The sequence below is a fragment of the Oreochromis niloticus genome, linkage group LG17 (assembly GCF_001858045.2).
Source record: "Oreochromis niloticus isolate F11D_XX linkage group LG17, O_niloticus_UMD_NMBU, whole genome shotgun sequence".
NCBI lineage: Eukaryota > Metazoa > Chordata > Actinopteri > Cichliformes > Cichlidae > Oreochromis > Oreochromis niloticus.
The window spans coordinates 13,118,965-13,135,763 of NC_031981.2; the positions used below are offsets into that span (position 1 = coordinate 13,118,965).

Genomic DNA, 16,799 nt, shown 5'->3' on the forward strand with positions numbered 1-16,799 from the left:
CCAAGAGGGACAACACAGCAAACACCAGGTAATTAGGGAGATGGGAAACAGCGGGGAACACAGCTGAACGGAATCTGACTAACAAGACGAGGGAAGCAAAACTAAGAACTCATACAAGACAAGAGCCTATCAAAATAAAACAGGAAGTAACAAACACAAATAGGGACATGACTGGGTAGACAGAGAGGTAATGTTCCATAGCAGATGCAGAGGACAAGACACAGAGACAAAGTTGAGACTGACATTATAACACAAGAAACTATGATAAAGGAATCTAGACAACAAACTCAGAGGCACTTATGAAGAACTAACTAAAGACTAAAGAGTACAAAGTATAAACTTGAATCATCTCTTAATGCAGAAGAAAGAATCACAAGATCGCAACAAAACTCAAAACATCCCAAAACTATGATATTAATATGATATATTACCATGATATTAAATGTATATAAAATTGTGGGAAAAGTGATTTACAAAGAGCAGGTTGAAAGTGAGCTAAGTGAGGTAAGTGATATCACATATAAAGCTGACAGAAGGAGGCCAGAACATTTCATTTTAAAGGTTAGTCTTGTGAATCCAGTCCGCGATGACTAATCTTTTGGGAGGTTTAAATCCTCTGCAATCATGCAATAATGCTTTAGGCATGTGTATTAAACCACAACTATTTCCTTTGTAGACGAGTCAGTTGGTTTCAAAAAGGCAAGTGAGGATGGTGGACGTCAAATTCAGTTGGTGCTCTGCCATGTTAACTTACTGGAAGTGACCTAAATACACTTTCCAGTTTTCTCCTCCCACTTGCCCATTTTTGCCTCAATGTATCATCTACTTCAAAAACAAAGTATTTCCATCTGCACTATGTTATTTCTGTAATACAAAGGAGCAACGTGGAGTACATATTATAATACGTAGTCAAAGGAGTTTGCAAAGAAAAGCGTCTGGACTTCTTTAAGTTGCTTGAAGACGTTTCACCTCTCATCCACAATGAGCTCACCCGAAACCCTGGCTGATTAGGTCCCACACCCGTTTTCACACCTTGGCTCATGTGATTAGAGGATCACCAGGGGGTCCTTTGTCCCTCTTTGGGGGGATAGTCCCATTGGGTTTAAATCTGGGACTCTCGGCCATTTGACCTTAGAACTGAAGAAGCTTCTCGGATGAGAGGTGAAACGTCTTCAAGCAACTTAAAGAAGTCCAGACGCTTTTCTTTGCAAACTCCTTTGACTACGATGACCTGGATGACTGAGAACCTTCACAGATATTATGATACGTACCATCTCAATATATTACCAACAATGGGACTTTTTTTGCATCTAGCACAACTAGGCATCAGCAACTATAGGATCGGCTTGGTATGACCTCTGAGTTTAAAGGGAGATTGTCGCATGATGGCAAATCCAACCAAGCTGTGCTTGTGAAAAGAAAAGAAAACTGAACAAAGCAAAAAAGAAGAATCTGTTTAGTGGAATATGTCATATAAATTATCCACTTTTCTGTCTGGAAAAGATGGGAAAAAATTACCTTTATATACCACAAATATTTGTTAGAAAATAAGACAGAAAATTGCATAAATACAGCTTAATTATGGAACAGGTCTGATTTTGAGTCTCTCAACCTTGTCTTTTAGTTTCTCTAGGTGAATTTAGGTTCCTTACCTCATTATTATTAATAAAAAAGTGCCAGGCTGTTTTCATTGGACTCTCACACCAATTCAAACCAGCAACTTTATTAGAACTATATAAGAAGTCCACTGAAAAAAATCCCTTTTTGTTATTTTCTTTTTAATTTTCTTTACTGTAATATTTTTCTTCTTGCTAACAGAGAAAGTTTCTACCAACAAAGGATGACTCGTCTGTTTGAACCAGAGTAGAAAAAATGCTTTTTTCTGAATACTTTTTTTTTTTTAAATCAAGCTCATGGTTACTTTGCTATCCTTACTGTTAAGCCAACAATGAAGGATGTTTTAAGAAGTAAGCTAAAGTGAATGTGCAGGTTTAGCAGGGTTTTATTAGGACAGGGGTAAATAAAGATATTGTTATTACCCACATTTTCCTAAACCTGCAAACCCGGTAAGTTCTGCTCCAACTCGCAACTTAAATATTTAGACTAAAGCAGATATCAAATGCTTTTATTTAAATATCTGAAACACTCTATTGCTCAGTTCTTTTTCTAGACCCCACACACAAATTTACTGATCAGCCAGAGAAGTTTTCAGTGCATTAGGAACAAGTCATATGCATGTGATGAAGATTTTCCAATTAGTTTTTAATTTTATTTTATTTTGACATTTACTTTTCAGTTCAATTCATTTAGGTTTAGCTTCAGTTAGTTTCCAGAGTGAGTGCTTGCTTCAGTTTAGTTTCTAATTGTTTGAAAATGTTTAGTTTAAGTTAGTTTAGTTTAAAATCAGCACAGACAATAAAAACACAGACATTTTTGAAAACAGCTGATTCAAAGTCTCAATAAATACATACACCAAAGCCTCATCAGGCAAGTTTTCATAAAATCGTTACAGAATTAACAAATATTAAAACCAAGCATATTTACACATTTTTTAATTAGTTAGTTTTCCAAGTTCACAAAATCAGTCCAGTTAGTTTTAACCTTTTTTAAACTTCTACTTTTGAGTTTTATTTCAGTTAACTAAAATCTTTTTTCACATCTTTTTAGTTTTAGTTGTCGGTTTAGTTTTAGTTAACTATAATAACTTTGACAAGAAACTAGGAAATATCTGAGGAAATTGGAAAGAAAGCAACTGGACTTTTGAAAAGGAACCTACAAAAACTTAAAGAAGACAAGCTGCTTTCTTTCCAATTTCCTCAGATATTTCCTAGTTTCTTGGAGTTCTTGGTAGTGCACGTGCTGGCTCACTGGATTGTTTACAGTTATAAAGAAAATGATTCATTGTGAATTAAATTAGTTACAGACATGCTATCCCTGCAATGACGCATCTGACTTACAAAAAGTGTGTTCTGTTGCAATTTCTCGCTTTTTCGGTTTTAAGCTATTGTTGTGTGGTACATAAAAAGAAGTATAGGTATATTTACAGGTATAGAGAACACAATTCATTGTGAATTAAATTAGTTACAGACATGCTATCCCTGACTTACAAAAAGACGTTCTGCCATGACCTGAGAACTTAACTGAGAACCCAAAAAGACAACCCAGAAAATAGCTTGTCAACATGTAAAATAGCTATCAAAAAAGAAAACAAACACTTAAGCAATCAGATAAAATGGTCTATTTACCTCGACGGTACCCTGTAAAGGTTTAAAATCCAAGATTTTAGTGGTTTTCCAGTCATTGGCAGATTCAAAGGTTTCAGTGTTCAAGGGTCTTCCACACAGTTTTACTTAACTCTCATGCCGTCACTGGTTTTTATTACTGATCCCATTTCTGATCACGGCTAGTGAACTCTCAGTGAAGTGAAGCCCTGACTGAAGACAAAGTCTTATATTCCTGATACTGGTAAAATGAAAAGAATGAACAGAATGTACTCCCACACACGCAGATGAGTCACAGTAACACCAAGACAACATTCAAAATTCAAAATCATACCGATATACCGTTATTTGTTTCCATTTAAGAGGTTTACTGCATCAAATTTTTTTCCAGCAGACATTTTGCAACTCATAACTGTTTATCACAAATATTAGAACAAGAGCTGATAAGGATGACTCACTTATACTAAACGAGAAGAGTTCAAATAGCACTACATACGTATTTTCTTTTAAACAGCTGTACTGCATGCACTCTGCACTGTGCCAGTCTGCCTACACATTTTCCAGTACCTCAAAGTTAAGATTGAAGTGTTACATTAACAGCTGGCTTATACTAACATTATTAATGATCATCTTAGGGGGAAAAAAAATAAGAACACATGTGTCTGAGTCAGAGGGATCTGTTTTCTTATTGACATTTAATGTGAAATTCCTTTTTAATCAGTGCATGTTAAGAAGTTGACCTGCAAGGGTCAGACTTAGGTTTAAGATGTATCATGGGGGGGATAGAGGAGGAGAACAGACCGAGGCAAGACTCAAGTTCAGGGCAGACTATTTAAATGTTGGAAACTTGCAAAGAAGCCAGTTAGAGGAGCACATTTCAAGAAATACAGGTAAGAGATTTGATTTTTTTTTTTTCCCCACACTAAATGCAAAGAATATCCAACATTATTTAAGTTATACTTTATTTTTTTCTGCATGTTTTTATTATGTCTTTGTTTATATGTCTTTTTTCTTTTTGTCTATTTAATGAATTCATTTTTCTTTTTTAGAATGCGTAACATTCTGGCCCTTCTCTGCGTCTTTCTTATGGCAGCTGATCAGAGCACTATTCTTCTCACAAAGGGAGAATCCATCAAAAACACCATACACAACATTGTAAACATTGCTCAGATAACCCTTGTCCACATTAAGAAACTAAAGGTACCAATATATTGATTATTTTTATGTTAATGAGATTTACTGTTTGTTTTCATTGCATTGTATACTGTTTTCTGCCTAAATTTTCTCATTGAGGAATGTTTTTATTCAATATTAAACTAAGCTTACGTATTATTTTTTATTCTTAGTTGCCGGCTACACCGACAGAGGTTCCCACTCCTTCCATTGATGGACTAAGTAGTATAAGCCATGATCTTGGAGTTTTGGATAATGAACTGCAGCACCCTTTCCTCATTCAGATTCAGGCTGATGTCTCCAGCTTGGAAGGAAGGGTGCGCTCCTTCGCCTTATCAATGGAGTGTCCCCTTAAGCCCAAACCAGCAGTACAGACGGATGAGAGTGTGTTCCCAGACAGCCGCCTTTACATGACAGTGGCTAAGGTGCAGCACTACCTAGAGAAACTTATTCTCAACAAGGGCAAACTCAAGCTCTGCTAACAAATTTAAGCTTGATGCATATATAGTAAGCCAGGACTTGCTATATATCGGGACAAATAACTCAGTGTAGGCAAAGGTTAATTTGTCTTTGCAATGCATATTTTCTATATATATAATTACTACATGGACAACTGTCACAGTCATTAAAAGCATGCAAAGCGGCAAAAAGAATTAAGTTTGGTTTTTATTATAAAATATAGTTTTCAGCCATCATGGTTTTATTTTATTTTATTTTATTTTATCACATCAAGCTGACTACTAGGATAATAATATATTTACAAAAAAAACCCCCAAACAATCCTTTGCTTAAACTTTAAAGAAAAAAGTTTCTACTAAATTTAATTTAAAAAAAACAAAGAAACAAACAGAAAAACAAAATTTAACCCTCTAATTTTACTGCTATTAAACCACACTAAGCAGAGTATGCTACACGTTTTGAAAATGTTAAAAACTCTGTACCTTATAATGGAAATGTAACACAAGTCACCACAAATCGATGATGAATAATCACAGTGCGAGTGTGTGTGTGTAATGTGAAACACTAACATATAAAAGTAAACAGAGTTGAAATTCAAGAACCTTGATAAGGTTTTACAAGGTAAATCAACAGTAAATTCTTACAGATCCACTCTTTTACATTCTAGGGAGTCAGTTCTTCATACTATTTAGACATGCAATAAAATATTACTACATACCTAAAATGATGGCTAAACACACAAGAGGCGGTGCTTGTAAGCACTTTACGGTAAGTCTGCTTTTTGTGTATTCCAGCTGAGTTACATGAGATTCCAAAGAAAGTCTAATGATAACATTATAGGATTAAGATGTGTTTAACATAGATTTGTTGGTGTTCCTTTACAGTTATCTACACTTGGCCTTCCTCTGAAAGACAAATGAGTGCCAGAAATATCTGTGTGATATGGAGGTGTTTGAGAGCAGTTTGAAAGCCTGTTTATTCTATTATTTTTTTAATTTCCATTGATAACTTAGTAAAATTCTCTGTTTTTTGAATCATACATTAGCCTGTGCTAACAGAGTGTTTAATTGTTATTTCCTGGCATGAGAGAAGCTACTGTATTTAGAGAGGAAATGCGGGGTTATTTTTGTGTTAGATAACAGTGGCAGGGAGGAAACCGTGGCTTACTACTAACAGCTGTACTGAAATGAGGTATATACTGCTGTGGACCTGTTTTTTAGTGCTTATATTTATTTTAGCATTCTTAACTTTACATTGGAGTTTCTCAGTTATCTGGTCTAACGTGCCTTTGCTACACAACAACAGCAACAACTGTAAGCTACTAAGATCATACTACAATAAGAGTGAATAACAGTATGACTATTTATCAGAGAACATCTGGGATGATGTAGAACATAGTTTTATGAACAATGCCAGGAAATTACCAAGCACTTCTTGTTCACTTCTTGTGAGAGTGGTCCCAATATATACAGTGGCTTGCAAAAGTATTCGGCCCCCTTGAACTTTTCCACATTTTGTCGCATTACAGCCACAAACATGAATCAGTTTTATTGGAATTCCACGTGAAAGACCAATACAAAGTGGTGTACACGTGAGAAGTGGAACGAAAATCATACATGATTCCAAACATTTTTTACAAATAAATAACTGAAAAGTGGGGCGTGCGTAATTATTCAGCCCCCTGAGTCAATACTTTGTAGAACCACCTTTTGCTGCAATTACAGCTGCCAGTCTTTTAGGGTATGTCTCTACCAGCTTTGCACATCTACAGACTGAAATTCTTGCCCATTCTTCTTTGCAAAACAGCTCCAGCTCAGTCAGATTAGATGGACAGCGTTTGTGAACAGCAGTTTTCAGATCTTGCCACAGATTCTCGATTGGATTTAGATCTGGACTTTGACTGGGCCATTCTAACACATGGATATGTTTTGTTTTAATCCATTCCATTGTTGCCCTGGCTTTATGTTTAAGGTCGTTGTCCTGCTGGAAGGTGAACCTCCGTCCCAGTCTCAAGTCTTTTGCAGACTCCAAGAGGTTTTCATCCAAGATTGCCCTGTAGTTGGCTCCATCCATCTTCCCATCAACTCTGACCAGCTTCCCTGTCCCTGCTGAAGAGAAGCACCCCCAGAGCATGATGCTGCCACCACCATATTTGACCGTGGGGATGGTGTGTTCAGAGTGATGTGCAGTGTTAGTTTTCCGCCACACATAGCGTTTTGTATTTTGGCCAAAAAGTTCCATTTTGGTCTCATCTGACCAGAGCACCTTCTTCCACATGTTTGCTGTGTCCCCCACATGGCTTGTGGCAAACTGCAAACGGGACTTCTTATGGTTTTCTGTTAACAATGGCTTTCTTCCTGCCACTCTTCCATAAAGGCCAACTTTGTGCAGTGCACGACTAATAGTTGTCCTATGGACCGATTCCCCCACCTGAGCTGTAGATCTCTGCAGCTCGTCCAGAGTCACCATGGGCCTCTTGGCTGCATTTCTGATCAGCGCTCTCCTTGTTCGGCCTGTGAGTTTAGGTGGACGGCCTTGTCTTGGTAGGTTTACAGTTGTGCCATACTCCTTCCATTTCTGAATGATCGCTTCAACAGTGCTCTGTCGGATGTTCAAGGCTTGGGAAATCTTTTTGTAGCCTAAGCCTGCTTTAAATTTCTCAATAACTTTATCCCTGACCTGTCTGGTGTCTAAATCCAATCGAGAATCTGTGGCAAGATCTGAAAACTGCTGTTCACAAATGCTGTCCATCTAATCTGACTGAGCTGGAGCTGTTTTGCAAAGAAGAATGGGCAAGAATTTCAGTCTGTAGATGTGCAAAGCTGGTAGAGACATACCCTAAAAGACTGGCAGCTGTAACTGCAGCAAAAGGTGATTCTACAAAGTATTGACTCAGGGGGCTGAATAATTACGCACACCCCACTTTTCAGTTATTTATTTGTAAAAAATGTTTGGAATCATGCATGATTTTTGTTCCACTTCTCACGTGTACACCACTTTGTATTGGTCTTTCATGTGGAATTCCAATAAAATTGATTCATGTTTGTGGCTGTAATGTGACAAAATGTGGAAAAGTTCAAGGGGGCCGAATACTTTTGCAAGCCACTGTATATTAACAACTCTGAGTAACTGCAGTACATATCATTCCTCAAATGTAACTCACACAGAAGTGAATGAAAAGAACTCAAAACACCATTATAAGCTCATTTTCAGACAGAAAGGGTTGCAGACTGAAATTTTAAAAAAGAAATTCACCTAAAAATATTAAAGTTTTACAAATGTTTATCTTTGTGTTTTCCTAAAATAAACAGCAAGGGTTGAAAACAGACATACCCACTTCAAAGATGGTTGGAAAGAAGTTAAATGACACAGGTTTTTATGGAGTTTATGTTTTACTTACCAAGAGTGATTGTGCTTTCATAATGTGAGTTCATGTGAATGTTTGAATTACACTGAAAATAAAAACAGAAAAGACTAGAAAACAGGTCTAATCCTAAGCAAAAGTTATTGTAAGTCCAAATTGCTAAAATAGATTAAAAGATATGGTTGGAATAAACACGTGTAGATAAGCTAAACTAGCTGAGATGATAAGCTCAGGGTAAGATAAATATTTTTGCTTTAGCACATATATCTTCAGCATTTCTTTAGCATAAAATTTTACTTTGCTACCCTCCTTTAATTAAAGACTAACAGTAAGCCTTTGGTTGCACCTATACACACATTATAAACCCATTTATATATTGTATTTTTTTTTAAATTTGGAATAAATTTCCCACTAACTTGCAGTTCCACCCATTCACATTCAAAGAAAACTAGCCTTTTTCCACACTATGAAGTACCCGATTTCAATAAAGAAGATCATTAAAAGGAAAAATTTGGAAAAAAAATATCAAATAGACTAAATATCATTATAATAAAATAAAATAAACAAATGTATATGTGTATAAAAGTAATTAAAATGACTTAAATGATAAACCAGTTACAAGACTTCCAAGTAATTCTTTTTTAACTTTATTAGATGGACACAGTGTCAAATCAAATCAAATCAGTGTAGAGAGGACAGGGAGGTGGGGGCAGAGAGAAGACATGCGGCAAAGGGCCGCGGGTGTGACTCAAACCCAGGCCGCCCGCTCAACGCACTGAGCTAAACCGACTTTCAAGAAATTCTTAATAGAAGTGAGACCATGTTGGTAATTTTTTACATGGAAAAAACCCACACGTAAAAGTCCTGTTTCAAGCAGCGCAATTGAAATATTTTATTTCACTCAATGTGCAGCAACCACATCTCTGGTAAGAGTACCAACAGTTTATCAACTAAAGCTTTTGAATTGTTTAAAGTGCAAAATAATCCATAACATAAGCACGCAGGTAAATAACATCGGTTAGTTTTTTGTTTGTTTGTTTGTTTTTAAATAACTTAAAATACAACCTTACTTAACAGCAAGCAACAAAAATTCAAACAATGCAAAAGAGAGAAAAAAATACTTTAAATTTTAATTAATGACAAAGCTAAAGGAAAAAAAATCAAAGTGCATTCTTTTTTAAATCATAAAGCTTATTTTGTTTTTTAATATTTGGTGGTGGTGTATTTTTACCTCCCCACTTATTTAGATTGTCTTTTTACAGGAGGCAATGGGCAGCGAGTTCAAAAAGTGTTGCAGGGTGGAGAGGTAATCATCTGGGTGGCAGCGCAAGTGGGCCGCATGTATCGACTTCTTCCACTTTCTGCTGTGCACGTCCACTCCTCTCTGTCTCCAGACGTCAATCAGCTTTTCCATCACTGCAGTGTTGCACATTGCATCGTTTTCACTGAAGAAGAAGAGAGCGGGAGCGGTAACTGGGCTGTTGTGGAACACTTGGATGCTGGTCTCGTAGAAGTCTGCCGTGTGGGTTTTGAAAAGCCAGAAGTAAAGCATGGCAGTGCTTTTGACGAAGCTCTCAAAACGTGGCACCAGAGTTCTACCAATGCCTGAATAAAAAATGTAAAAAACAAAACAAAAAACATAAATAGTTTAGAGTTTTAAAGCTTCACATATACACACTCTTATGTAGGGTGTGTATCAAAAATCACCAACTCCTATCTAGACTTATGTAGCGAAGTCCTAAAATGGCCAGCTGTAGGGCAAAATCAAATATTATTGCTAGAGATGGACCGATCCGATATTACTATTGGTATCGGTCCGATACTGACGTAAATTACTGGAGAGAAATAAAAAATGTAATCCGATCCATTAAATATCAAACAAGCACCTCACAAAACTTGTGACACGGCGTAACTCTGCTCATAACCGTAGCACGTCGGAGCAGTGTGCGTCACGTGCTAGAGCGGCTGTGTGTATTTGTAGCCTCGCTAGCAATCCGGCATGTCATCTCCGAGGAAGTTATCCCAAGTAAAGCAAGTGTGTAAGTTCATCTCTGAATGTTTGTAAAGCATTCCCACGTTAAGCTTAACAACCAATATATGGAGCGACTGCCTCTCTCTCCCTCCATCTCCTGCTGCTACTTTAGTCATGAAACTGCTTAATGATCAGCTGATCGGCTTTTCTGTCGCGAGTCCGTCTCTCTTCTTTGTTTTTGGCCCACTTTGCACCAGAAAGAGGAAACCAGCAGCTGAACAACAGCAGCACGTTTAAGCTTGATAAGCTGTTGTTGGAATGTATTTAATATTACTTTCTAGACCAGGATCCTTTTCTACGTAGCTGACGGCTGGTAACTGTGCAGGGGCGGATCTAGCAAAGTTTAGCCAGGGGGGCCGATAGGGCATTAACAGGGAAAAGGGGGCACAAAGACATACTTTTCTTTCTTATTCTCATTTAAAATATCTAGCTTTTAATAAATAATTATCTGAATCTTACACCCAAAGTTTTAATCTTGTGTAAAATATATAGAAGTCCATTACTGTATATAGTAACTATTAAATCTAATATACCCTAGTAAGCTATAGTACTTTTTCCTTTGGGAAAGTACCATCTGTGCAGTCTGCAATTCTGTTGAAGAAAGATGTTGAATCTATTCAATTTTTCTTGAAAAATAATTTATTTCTGTGCATTTTTTTTCCACACTGCATCAAATTAAAGTTGATTACATCGATTAAGCATCATGAGGCGGAGGGTGGGGGGTGGTTCCCTATTTTTTTTTTTTTTTTTTTGCTGGGAGTTGGCAAACCTATTAGTTAGGTTGCTTAATATTTCTGCTAAGTACTCTTTAAAATACCAGAATAGGAAGGATGGAGTAGGTTTAAGTTTATTAGATTGATCAGTATTGCTGAACTATGAAATATTTTGGGTGCAGTGTATTTTTTACATACAGGTATAACAGAATAGCTTTAGTGTTTTTTTAACTTGAGGATGAACTTATACAAAATGCAGCAAGATATTTAAAAAACAGTTTTATTGATTGAAAAACACACTATATCGGATTCATACCGGTATCGGCAGATATCCAAATTTATGATATCGGTATCGGACATAAAAAAGTAGTATCGTGCCATCTCTAATTATTACCTCCTTTTGAGTGCTTTTGTTGTGTTGATGATCCAATCCAATACCTGACAAGTAATGTCATGGCTTACCCTGTAGTGAAACACACCAACAAGTCTGTGCTCCAGTTCTTCTGATTGTAATTCTAGCATTTTCTTTGTAACCTCTCTAATCACCAGGTGCTTTGTGTCCATGCTGTCAGAAGTTTACATGCATCATGGGCATGAATTTGATGGAAATTTTGCACTTCTAAAAGGCTTTTGATTTCTTCAAAATGTTCTTCTTCCTCTTTGGAATGATTGCACAGCATACATCTTTAAGGACTTCAAAAAAACAAAAGAAAAGAATTGGGTGCACATGTTCGAATTTATTTTAATTTAAATAAATGAGGTTTTAGATGGTAGTACAGTAACTACACAGTGTGAATGCCAGTTTATTTTTAGAAAACTAGACGGAACTAGCGGTTTAGTTAGAACCTGATAAAAATGCCAAATGTTGAATGGATAAACTGTTTGCAGACACAGCCCTAAAGCAGATTAAAACAAGCAGCTAGAGAGAACTCCTGACAAACTGGAGCAGTGGGTCGATCGGCTAATAAATTATGTAAAGATCTGACACACGTATCCAACACAAAAGTGAACTGCAACCCAATATACTGGATCACTCTCACTCACCTATGGCCATGTGCTCCAGAGTGCCGACCACTAAGCTGTCATAGATGTGCCCCATCATCCTCTGTGCCAGGCCTGCATGTTTTTTTGGTTCTTGGACAATGTGGGTGAGGATTTGAGTGAAAGTGTAGCCACCGATGGAAGAAGCATGAACCAGCATCACCCTCCCTGCGAAGGGAGGGTTCTCCAGAATTTTCAGAACCTCCAATCCATACTCGAGCCCCCATCGAGGCCACAGGAAGTGCATCACACTGCTCTGAACCAGGAGGACATCCATGCCACGGTCCAGATAAAGGTCCCGGTACTTAGCCATTCCCCCTGGTTGGGCACCAAGCCAGGAGAAGAAAAGCAGAAGTGGACGAGAAGTGGACGCAGAATATGATTGGTTTTGGGAGGAGACAGATGTGTTTGACGGTGAATCTGAGAGGAGTGTAGAAGAGGAGGCCCCTGCAGATGGTGAAACAGGGAACGTGGGGCAAACAGCTGCAGAGTCTTGACATTTTTTGGCAAGACATTCTGTCTCGCAACCTGTACCAGTGAGTGGAGTGTAATAATAGGTTATGCCATTGCAGATCGTTTTGGCTATTAAATGTCGTCTGTGAACTTGATCCGACTTGGTTGCATCAGTCCTTATGAGGCTGAAAAAGAGGCCAGATTGAAACATGAATACTTTCCACAGTTCACCAGAGAAACAGCACAGAACAACAGACTATAACATTCGCTTGGGTAAGGATTTGGAAACATATCCTCCGAGGACCCAGAGAACCTAAAGACTGATTATTGTCATTATCTGTTGTGACTGTCATCACAAACAGTAATTCAATGGAGAATTCTTCGAGCTTAAACTAACTTTAATTCCCATCGTAGGACTGAAATTATGGACAAACAAAATGACTATAATAAAGTCATCAGTATGGTTTTGAATTTGGAAGGAAGTTTATTTATTGTGCCAGATGGCCATTTGTTTAACTTCAATGTAAAATCATTTTACCTTATTTAATGCCATCATTTCCATTTTGATGACATTATCTTACATAGCCTGTGAGTGCAGTGGTTCACATGATCAATTTTCCATGCATTAGACTCATCAGACTGTTTATTAACATGCATTTTTAAAAAGACTTAATTTATATTGGAAACATGTTTACTGTGTTAAGTTTTATTTCTTGATGATGGTGTTGAAGCCATGTAATCATCATTAGTGGACTACATGCAGCTGAGATGCATAACAGGCCAAGGTTTTTGCGTGTCAGTGTGCACTTCCTATTTAAGTCTGGCCCATTTTATGTGTAAAATTATGTAGTTTTAAAGGAAATAATACAAGAGAACAAATTACTTATTGGAGGCGGTTTGCTACTGTGGATAATGGAAAGGAAACGTCAGCTGTAAACCATCTTCTCGCTTCACCTGAATCAGTGTAACTTTACCATCTTGTTAATTTGACCTACACAGAAAACATCTGATAAAAGTGACACATTCACCCCTTCATTTCATCGATGGATCCATTTCCGTGATCATAAAAACTTCCCGCATGGCATTTAGCTACATATCTGGCTTTATTGTGTCACTTCCTTGTAGTTGTACTTTTTTTCAACACCTTAGACTTTTATAAACCGTAGTTTAAGTCAATATTGCACCATCTTTCTTGGCTCTTTACTGGTGGTGCTCTATAGCGACACGCTGGCAAAACGAACGCGTGACCTTGGTTGTTAATATTCTTACTGCGTTCTTGACGCACACCTAGAGCTCCACGCCGATCCACTGATTACCATATTGTTTGAACATGTGATTAACAGACTTTCGGAAAAATGAGATGATCCACACATAGCTTTACAGCTTGCTTTATACCTCTGCTGCTTTTACCCACGCATGCACTGAGTGAAGTGAATCCTGGGGGATAATTTCAGAGCATTACCGGGTCACGCGAGGACACGTCACATCTTCCGTCTACCTTTGTTTCAGTGGATATTCATGCAAAGAGCAGAAAGCAGGGCATGCACAAGCAATGCCAAAACAACGTGATGTATCTGTCTATATACACACATATGTATATATTTATATTTTACCCTGTGGAGAACAGCAGGTTTCCCATTCTGAGAGACTTAGGTGTGCCCGTCTCCTCCTGGTAGTCTGAAAAAAATTACTTCTGAGAGTCTTTACATCCGCTAAGGCGTTATATCGTAGCAACGGATAACCCCGGATGTTTGACTGACAGTCAAGAGTCCGCCTCTCTTCCACCGGCTCTCACCGCCCCTTTAACTCCCGCAGTCCACCGTGAGCGGTTTCTTGACCGCGTGCTGCAGTACGTCTGCTCGGTCCCATCAAACAAGCTGAAACAAAGCGCATAAAAGATCGCCTAACGGATAAGGCACAATGTGAAAGCAACAACTGTTAGTGATGAATAATATAAAACGAGGTGTTCAATAAAAATTCTTGTTTGACCCTTTAACATCGGAACACGGAGGTATTTATAGCGTCAAGGGCTCAGTGCACCTGGATCCCGTGGCGATAACGCATAGGGCCTGGTGACCATGCTCTGGTCACACTGACCCGACAGGCTTCATGCGGCTAAATAGGGAAGCACAGAAATCCACGAGGTTATTTGTTCTGACATACCAACCAGTTAACTCCAAAACGTCTGAGGGGCCACGAGATGGAGCCAGAGAGCCACATAGATTTCAGAGAATCAACTTTGGGCTGATGCACTGACAGCAAAAATATTAAATATATATTAAATATTCCCGCAACTTCATGTTGTGCACGCTTAGTTGTATGTGCTGTGTTTTTCTATTGTGTGTATCATGATGTTAGTTTCCTGTTCGTGTTTAATTTTGTAATTCTTAGTCCATTTACACGCTTGCCAGTTTTGCTTCCTGTATTTGTTGTGTTTTTCCCCCTTTTCTGACCGTTTGTCCTCAATATCTGTCACCTGAGTTTAGTCTCCCTCACCTGTTCCCTATCAGCTGATTGCTCACTTGGGAATAAATGTACTCCCAGTTTTAATTTGTTTACTGTGGAAACTCCCCTCCCGTGTGTTAATTTTTTTGTGTGTGTGTGACCTCTGGACTATGTCAGGGAGTTTACCTTTTGCCTGCTCATCATTTTGATTGTTTGCTACATTATATGATTCCCCGTGTATAACCTTTGCCTGTTTTTTTTTTTGTTTTTTTTTAATTATAATTATTTGGACGTTAAACTTTAACTCTGTTCTCTGTGTGCCCTGCATTTCCATCCTCTTCCTCCATGTCTCTCAGAATAACCTGCTATATATGTTTATTATGTGTTGTCGTCTTTGCCTTTCTTTACGACAAATTGTTCTTACAGCAAAATCTAATTGTGTAGAGCTGTTTTAGACAGTGGGGAATTCCAGAATCTAGAAAGCTATGCCAGCAACATGTTTCAGTACTTTTGATGTAATTCATCCTTTAAGAAGCTTCCAGATTAAAATTGTTTCATCCTGCACAGTAAGAAAGTATTATATATGTTTTATCTATACCAAATATAACAGATATACCAAACGCAGGCATAAGTGCCTGAATTCTAAATTATGTAGAGTTCAAGAATCTGAGTCTATGTTCTTAACTTTAAGTTTACATTTGAGATCGTCTCAATGGGAATCGCAGGGAAAGTGAGTCATGGCTGTGCTGACAGTGCTTTATATGTAGGTAATTTTAAAATGTCACATTTATGATCAAATATTTCCATTCTGTCAGGCAGCAGAGTGAGTTTTAGGTAATTTTCTACAGTTATTACCCCACCAACACACACACACACACACACACACACACACACACACACACACACACACACACACACACGCAACCCCGTTCAGCTATCTCAGTGAGGACCCTCATTGACATAATGGTTTCCCTAGCCCCTTACCCTAACCCTAACCATTAAAAATGGATGCCTAACCCTAACCCTTACCCTAAACCTAACCATAACCTAATTGTAACCCTGACACTAAAACCACGTTTTGAGCCTCAAAAATGGCTTTAAATGCCTTCAAAAATGTGAGGACCGGGTTGTGTGCCCTCACAAGTGACTGCTGGTTCTCACAAGTATAGTAGAATGCAGATTTCGGTCCTCACAAAGATAGCTAGACAAGAACACACACACACACACTCACCCCTACAACACCTTTAAATTTTCCAGGATTTCTGCTTATGTTTGAAACCCTGGTTTGGGTGTGTTTACTTGTGGATTACTCTAATATTCCCATTATTATTGTCCCTTTGAGCTAACTGACTATGAATGGCATGTAACAAACAATGTGAGAAAATATTGCCTTAACATAACTGTAATCAGTCAGAGCAGGGTGGTAAATATAGTCCATGTAAATAGAAAACAAATTCATTCATCCTCAACTACTGGAATAACTTCCCGAATGGCAGAAACACCAGAAATCTATTCAATATTAAAAATATAAACACACTCAACTAAATACCTGAGTTTCTCATCTGATGGCAAAATATTAATATAGGATTTTGTTCACTTTTACGGACTGCTTTCTTGTTTTTGGCAAACAAGTAAGCAAACAGTTGTCTGCTTATACAGAAGGCAAACATGGAGCAACATTAGTTTCATTTTGCTAAATATATACCTGTGATCAGAAGCTAGTCCCTAATTTTCCCAATAGACTCTTTATTCCTGCAGCAAGTGGTTTCATTAGAGTTTGTTTGTTGAAACGAAAGCTGCCTGCTGTGACTGGAACTGAAACCAAAACAGTGACGCTGTGGGCCGCAAAGGTCAATGAGCTGAAATATATATTTAAATTCCAGTACATAAGAAAGAAG

At 37.8% G+C, this 16,799-nt stretch overlaps 2 protein-coding genes across 4 annotated transcripts; one reads left to right on the top strand and one right to left on the bottom strand.

Moving 5' to 3' along the window:
* Positions 1-1,182: 1,182 nt before the first annotated feature.
* lepb (leptin b) lies at positions 1,183-6,367 on the top strand. Of its 3 annotated transcripts, none has more exons than XM_005451607.4 (3): positions 1,183-4,111; positions 4,271-4,421; positions 4,568-6,367. In XM_005451607.4, the coding sequence occupies exons 2-3, from the start codon at positions 4,272-4,274 to the stop codon at positions 4,874-4,876; spliced, it is 459 nt and encodes a 152-aa protein (XP_005451664.1). In that variant the 5' UTR covers positions 1,183-4,111; position 4,271; the 3' UTR covers positions 4,877-6,367. The 3 variants fall into 3 exon arrangements, with proteins under 3 accessions (XP_005451664.1, XP_025755109.1, NP_001287978.1); XM_025899324.1 differs by having other exon boundaries at positions 1,183-2,066; NM_001301049.1 differs by lacking the exon at positions 1,183-4,111 and having other exon boundaries at positions 4,272-4,421; positions 4,568-4,876.
* A 2,712-nt stretch (positions 6,368-9,079) lies between these two features.
* Positions 9,080-15,441, bottom strand: LOC100704070 (uncharacterized). Its single transcript, XM_013271219.3, has 3 exons — positions 14,070-15,441; positions 12,007-12,641; positions 9,080-9,822 (listed from the first exon to the last, which is right to left on the bottom strand). Exons 1-3 carry the CDS (start codon positions 14,093-14,095, stop codon positions 9,461-9,463), a joined length of 1,023 nt encoding a protein of 340 aa, XP_013126673.2. The 5' UTR covers positions 14,096-15,441; the 3' UTR covers positions 9,080-9,460.
* Positions 15,442-16,799: the final 1,358 nt, after the last annotated feature.